The 7,224-nt window shown below is 43.2% G+C and overlaps 1 protein-coding gene across 1 annotated transcript; it reads left to right on the top strand.

Moving 5' to 3' along the window:
* Window positions 1-3,338: 3,338 nt before the first annotated feature.
* LOC128979794 (relaxin-3-like) lies at window positions 3,339-6,152 on the top strand. The gene is made up of 2 exons (XM_054398164.1): window positions 3,339-3,570; window positions 5,785-6,152. Exons 1-2 carry the CDS (start codon window positions 3,339-3,341, stop codon window positions 6,150-6,152), a joined length of 600 nt encoding a protein of 199 aa, XP_054254139.1.
* The last annotated feature ends 1,072 nt before the right edge of the window (window positions 6,153-7,224 follow it).

The following is a 7,224-nucleotide window of genomic DNA, read 5'->3' as shown; positions in this document are numbered from 1 at the left end:
CATTTATTTTCAACTGTACTTTTTTCTTGACAACTATATGCTTTTGTTTTGGAGATGCTCATTCTTTGTTATAGAGTATTTATTCTGCTGCCAATGTGTTAATCAAAAATACTTGCATATGCTAAGCCTAGTCATACCTGCCATATAGGTATTCAGCTACAGAGTGGCTGAACTGTATGACTTCCTTCAAAGGACGATGAAAGAAAGTGGGAAAGCTTTACCTTTGACTGGGTCTACTTTGGAAGAATTGATGTTTGCAGCACATCATACTACAGTTGTACTCATAGAAATAAACAAACAAACAAACAAATAAATAACCATCTAAACCATCCTGTTCCCTTCTGTCATTTGGGTTCAACTGGCTTCAGTGTAGGATTTACTTTAGTATGTCACAACAACTGTCTTTTTTCATGAGTCACTGGGAAAGAGATGGGGAGTAACTGCAAGGGAAACTTGTTCTGACCTGAGGGTACTACTCTTACCACCTTAATCCTGTTGTTTTTTTCTGGTGGTAGTGTCTGACAGCCATGTATCAGTGTCACTGATACATCATCCATGAATCAGTGTCACTTGGAGAAGGATTCTTCTGGAAAAGTAAGAAGTCAGTTGTAATTAGGATGTCAGCATTAAATTCTTTATGTTCTCATTATGTATATGTTTCATTTACAAGCCAAGAAAGTGCACACTTCCTGTGAGCCAAAACTGCATGACCCACACTTCTCCTGTTAATACACTTTTTAATAGGAGGCATGAGTATTGAGAACTAACCAACATCACATTGGGGGGGTCCATTTTGGGCCCCTTCCTTTCTATTCTCTAGATGAATGATTTAACTTCTCTGAAACCTTCCTTATGATAGGGAAAGTTGATTGTTACAGCTCCTTCCTAAATGTTTTTAAGTTCTTTTATTACTATTGCTGCCTTTAAACATAGAAGGGCAAAGTGGTTATTTGGACATACACAAATGAGATAATTTCTACATTATTATTTAATTGCTTAATCAGTCTTGGAATTAATAATATACAAATAAGCCTCTCATTCAAGATATTCACAGCTATCAAGGCATTGTTAAAGGGTTTCTTCTCTATTTACCCACCTATTTTTGTGAAACATCCTCTGCCCTCTATAAACTTTGATTGCTGTTGGCCAACAGATTCAGAATTTAGTACAATCATCCTTACTGTACTTTAGGAAACTAAAAATACAAAATACTTGCTTTGAGATCATACATTGGATGTACTTATCTTGCAATGTCTTGCAGATCACAAATGGAATTTAATTTCTTTGTCCTGCTGTTGTCTGCTCTTCATAGAATCATAGAACCGTTGAGTTGGAAGAGACCTTTGAGGTCATCAAGTCCAACCACTTGCCTGGAGCTTACAGTCGCACTTCTACTGCTAAGCCACTAATCATGTCCCTAAATACCACATCCACATGTCTTTTAAATACCTCCACTACTTTTCTGAGCAGCCTGTTCCAATGTTCCTAACATCCAAACTGATACTCAAGGTGTGGTCTCACCAGTAGTGAGTAGAGTGAAATAATCACATTGCTAGACCTGCTGGCCACATTCTTCCTGATACAAGCCAGGAAGGCAAGAACAGTCAGGATTATTCTTTATAACAGAAACAGTAAGAAGGTATCACAGTAAATCAGAGGTTGGGAGGGACCTCAAGAGATCATCAGGTCCAACCCCCCTGCCAGAGCAGGATCACTTAGGGTAGTCCTCATATGAATGCCTCCAGGTGGGTTTTGAAAGACTCCAGAGAAGGAGACTCCACAATCCCCCTGGGGTTCCAGTGCTCAGTCACCCTCACTATAAAGAAGTTTCTCCTCGAGGTGGAATCTTCTATGTTCAAGTTTAAACCTGTTCCTTGTCTTATCACTGTGAACCACTGAAAAGAGCCTGGCCCCTTCTACTTGACACCCAAGAACTTCTTAGAAAAAAAAACCACAAAACCAACAAAAACACATCCAAGTGACCATCATAATGCCTGCCTTTGTTTAGGGAGAGTTAGATGCCACAGTAACTGATGGTCCAGTTAAATTTGAAACTAAAGCATGTGGAGAGACAGGATTTTTTCCAGCTAGAGTGACAAATTAGCCTGGTATTTGGGGGACACCTCTCAAAAATTCCCTGATAAAAGCTCTGAGAAAGGCATAGCTGACATCCAGTTCTAGGTAAAACATCCAAATCCTCCTTTAAAAGGTGATACGAGTCTATGCCTTCACCAATGCAGGTGAATCATTCACTTTTGTACACGAGGCTGTGGATGTATGTTCTGTTAGTGTTCTCATTCTAGACTGAGTTTTAAGGGGTTTCCTGCATATATTAACAATACTCAAGGGTTAGAAAGCATAACCCTTAAGCATAACCCTTTAGAAACATGAACTTTTCTGTTTTCCTACAGTATGACTGTTTATAAAGTAGCCACTTCTGGTCTTGTTGTACTAAAAGAGAACAACACCCAAAAGCAGGCTATCCTTCCCAGGACAGCTAGTTGTGCTTGGTAGTCCAAAGAACATCACTCTTTCAGCGAGAGCCTGCTGGGGGCTGCTGCTGAAACATACATGCGTGGAACTCCAGGTCCCAGGACACCTGTGTGGAAGCCCAGGTCTCTGACACTTGGCTGCCCACTGATGCCACTGAACGCAGGTCTCGGGAGTGACAAACCTGAGAGGCAGTCAGGCTTTTAAATCAAGTGTCCACAGTTTAAGTAGTTCTGCGGAAGCATCTTTATTTTATTTTACTTGCTTACGTCTTTGCTTTGGCAAATATATGCAGATTTTACACTTGCAAGGGATAAAACTCATGAGCTGAAGTTTTTCACATTGTAAGAATCATTCAAGAGGGTATCGGCAACTGGTCCAGGAAAAGCTGAGACGGAGTGCCCGGCGGAGTGGATGTCGCCACGTCTCCGGGTCGACTGGGAGCCGGGAGACCTAGGAGGGAGGCTGAAGATAGGTGCATCTTTGTCGAGGCGCGAGGAGCCGCGACAGCAAGCAAGGGGCAGAGAGAGTAGTGAGTCCGGCTCGAGGGAGTCTTGACGCTGTATTCAGCAACAAAGATCGCTCGGCGACGGAGCTGCCGGCGGCAGCGCCGGGGCCATGGCTAGAGCCCGGGCCGGGGCCGGGGCCGGGGCGGTGCCTCAGTACCGCCCTCAGCCCATAAAAGGCGGGAGGCAGCCGGCCGGCGGCTACAGCGCGCGCGGCACGCGGGAGTGCGGCTCTTGGGGTCGAGGCCGCGAGCGTGCGGTTGGGCGGCCGGCGGCTCCTCTGGGGAGCGCGCCCGCGGGAGTGGGTGGGGGAGGACCGAGACGGGGCAGGCGGCTGGCGCCATGGGGGCCAAGCTGCGACTCCTTTGTGCCGCGGCGGCGCTGCTCTGCGCAGCGCCGCCAGGGCGGCCCAGTAGCCGCGGGGCGACAGCCGCTGTGCTCCCCGCGGCCGAGGGGGACGGCTACGGGGTGAAGCTGTGCGGACGGGAGTTTATCCGCGCCGTCATCTTCACCTGCGGCGGGTCCCGCTGGAAGCGGCTCTCCCTGCTGACGATGGAACCGGCGCCCGCGGCCGGTGAGTGTGCCACGAGCAGAAGGGTGTGGGCGGATCGAGGCCAGCGGCCGCGCCCGACGGAGCAGCACTTTCAGACGGTCCCGTGGCTACGGCGGGCAGTGGTGGCTCTCGGGGCGGCTCGCTTGGCTCGGCAGAGGTCCTGTGAGGAGAAATGGAGAGAAAATGGGAGGGAGTGGGAAAGAGTGAGAGCCCCACGGCGCTTCTCGCTCCTCCTGCCTGAGCTGCCCGCGTCCCCGTCCTTATCTGTCCCTCTCCTTCCCAATGCCAGTTAGCGTTGACCGTGATTTCTGAAAGGAAACATGCAAATTTGGAGGGAAAGACACGGCAAGCTCTGGGCCGGTAATAGCGATAGCCTGCAAGGTTTTAGGTCTGTTCAGAAGGCATTGCTTTCCTCAGGGCCGAAAAGCCCCACGGCGGCCGAGGCTCACAGTACTCTCTTTATTTAAATAAGCCACAAACAGTAACTCAATTTTTTGCTTTTGGTCATGCAGGGAGTTGTAATGCACCTTAGAAGCGGTAGGCAGTACCTCTTGCTACGGCTTTGCTCCCTTCGCAAAGCTCGGTAACTCTTCAGGCTGAGGAATCCTAGCCCCGTTTTCCCTCTCTCCAGGAGCACTGAAGATGTATACCCTTCTTCTTGGGCTCTGCTAGGGGCATTACTGAATATGGAGTCTTTTGTGCTGTTACTACCAAAGAGTTTACACGCTGAAGGCTGGAGGGACTGTCAGGTTATAATTAAATAAGGGCAAGAACTTTAGGGATGTTCGGAAGAGTTGAGTGAAATATTCCTCAGAGAATTTTACTGTCACGTGTTCCAAGCCCAATATTTGAAGAGCACAAGCAGATGGGGTCTAGGCTGTGTTCTCACCTCCGGTAATGTAACAGAGTAATTTAAAATGATGACTCTGTGTTGGTATTTTGAATAGTGAAAATACCATTTTTTAAAAGGACGGTAATTGGAATTATGGCTAAAGTGTGCAGGGGAAGAGGTTCTTCTTTTCTTGGCATAAACAGCTTTAAATGAGACTTAGATGCCTCGTGTAGTTAATGAAACCAGTATTTGGGGTTTCTTGATATTTTTTTTTCAACGTTTTTTTTTTCCCTAACAGGTTGAGTAGAAAATAGAAGTTACCTTTGTAATTATAACAAATCACATATGCATAGCCTCTGTTTTGTGTGTTCTTCTCCAGCAAACTTTGATTTCCTTTTTATTAACAATAGCTTCTGAGAGCATCAGTCACTAAGGAGCCCTACTGTGCTGCACACTAACTAAAATCTTCCCTCCCCTAAAAGACTCCTGAAGAGGAGTAATCGATTAATTAGCAAAGTGGCTACAACTACTTATTTTGTACATATTCAGGCAGCTGTTCTATTTGAATGTTAGCTACTATACATTAATGATGCATACTAAAGTAAATACTCATTGGATGCTCTCATGTTCTTTGAGCTTGCTGAAACAAAAACCGTCTTAACAGCATTAAGACCACTTGGCTTGGATTTTTTAACTTAAGAATAGAAGGGGCTGCATTTTCCCATGTTAGCTGGAGTAAGCAATTCCGCCTTGCAGAAGTAAAACCATGAGAAACAGTATGAGGTGAAAGGAAGTAGAGCTGGTATTTTGAGAACACTTCAGTCACTGACACAAAGTGTGTTTTTAAGTAAAATCTGCAAGCCTCTGCTATACCTTGAGAAATTAAAGACTTGAGTGGAAAGCATTGGCTGAAAATAGCTGTAGAAAAATACAACCTTTGAAAAGCAGTTTATATGCAATTTTTGTTTTAGTCCTTCATATATTTGTTCTTCATAGAATGCTAGTTTGTATGCTTGTGCATGGGAGAGCAGTGGTCTCAATAAATTCATGAGCTACATGACAGCTCTGTGTGTCTTTACAACAAAATTTTGTTTCTGTAAAATTATTGAGACTTCAGTATCAGTAACATGGCAGTTCTGACAGGATGTCTATGCCTCAGCCACAGTTGTAGCCATGTACTCTCCATGTTTAACAGGCAGCATAGCCTTTAAAAAAAAGTAAAGATTCCTCTAGAAGTAAGCTATAAGTAAATCAGAGTGGAGACTGCAGTATGGACAATTCTCCTACATAACAGTGCTTTTCTTATTACTAAGCAAATGGGGTTTATTGCTAGACTTAGAACTATGCTCTCCCTTTGATACTCCTACAGTCTGAACTTGAAATCAAGTCTTCTTTTTAAACAGATTCTGTACGAGCAGCAAATAACAAACTATGGGGAAACTTCAAGCTGCAATCAATTTTGGGTCCTGACCTGGAGCAGCTGCAGAGAAGCAGTCCATTTCTTGGATGGGAAACTTTTAAGGACTTGTATAGCTTAAATGACTATAATGAGTATCTACCTGTGGCAAATGACTTCAAAGAACTTGTTCGACAGCTAGAGGAAACTGTTGAGAAGGACAGAGGAGGAACGGGAATTGCAAATCCCATGGGATCAAACAGTTATCTTTGGGCTGGGTATCCCAGAAGAAAACGTGAATCCCTGGGTTTGGCAGCAATGTGTTGCAAATGGGGTTGTACAAAAGCTGAAATTAGTACTATATGTAGAGTTTAAAATCCTCTCTGCACTTATGCATGAAATCGGTGTTTGTTGCAATGCTACTTCTATGGAGGAAGAAAACTCTCACTGTATTTTATCTATATGTGCCTGTCAATACTGCTGGTTTTATTGAAAAAAAAGAAAAAAAAATCCACCAGTATAATTGTCATGACTTTGTTTTGCTGTAGTAACTTTTAATGTGTTTTTTACTGTCTCTTACTTTTACTGTCATCCTTCATAGTTACATTACAAAAGTACTGTATCTTTGTAAGTCTTGAGAAAGAACTTCAATGTTTCATTAAAGTGTGATTATAGTAACCATTACCAATTTGTTCTTTTTCTGTCAACAGAAAGAACATCCACTGATGTTCCTGAAATGGGACTCATGGTACAAAGCAGTAGAGAATATAGTTTGCCATTTGAAACTCCACTGACTCAGCGTGATTATTTCGAAGACACTTTTTCCATTTCCCTGTAATAGCAGAATGGTTTTATGCAATGTCATTTCTCCAGAAACTTTATCACAATACAACACTTGCAGCCAAAATATTTCTTCATACTCACAGATGGGCTAATAGAATTAATGGGTGAAGTAGTAACACTGTAATTATTCTTTATTTACCTTTTTTTTTTTTTTTGTACTACTGCTAAGTGAGAATAGGTGTGCTTCAGCTTCTTCTACAGATACTCAGACCCCTTCCTGTGTGTTTTTTATGGCATGCTGGTCTGCTTACTTCAGATGTTTCTCCAAGTTGCCGATTACTACAGTATTTATAAATAGCTAATTAAATATATGTAGTTGCTAAGAATTTTGCCTTCCTGGCTGTTTTACTCAGCTGTAACAAAGTGTAGTTCTAGATATGTTGTTGATGGCTTGAGGTTTTTTGTCTTTCTCCCCTTTATGATGTTTATGGTAACTTAGCTTTGTAGTAGTACATGATTCAGAATATAGTTTGTAGCTTAGAATGCACAGCTGGTACCTTTGGCTTCATTCTTCAAAAAGTGTTCTTTAGTTGAACTATTGCTTAGTGAAATTATTGCATCACTTGTTTATTTCTTTTCATAAGATGATATTGGTATTCCTGTA

This window comes from Indicator indicator, chromosome Z, assembly GCF_027791375.1.
Source record: "Indicator indicator isolate 239-I01 chromosome Z, UM_Iind_1.1, whole genome shotgun sequence".
Taxonomy (NCBI): Eukaryota; Metazoa; Chordata; class Aves; order Piciformes; family Indicatoridae; genus Indicator; species Indicator indicator.
Note: the sequence above shows the minus strand (reverse complement) of the source record. Positions and strands in the feature narration are given on the sequence as shown.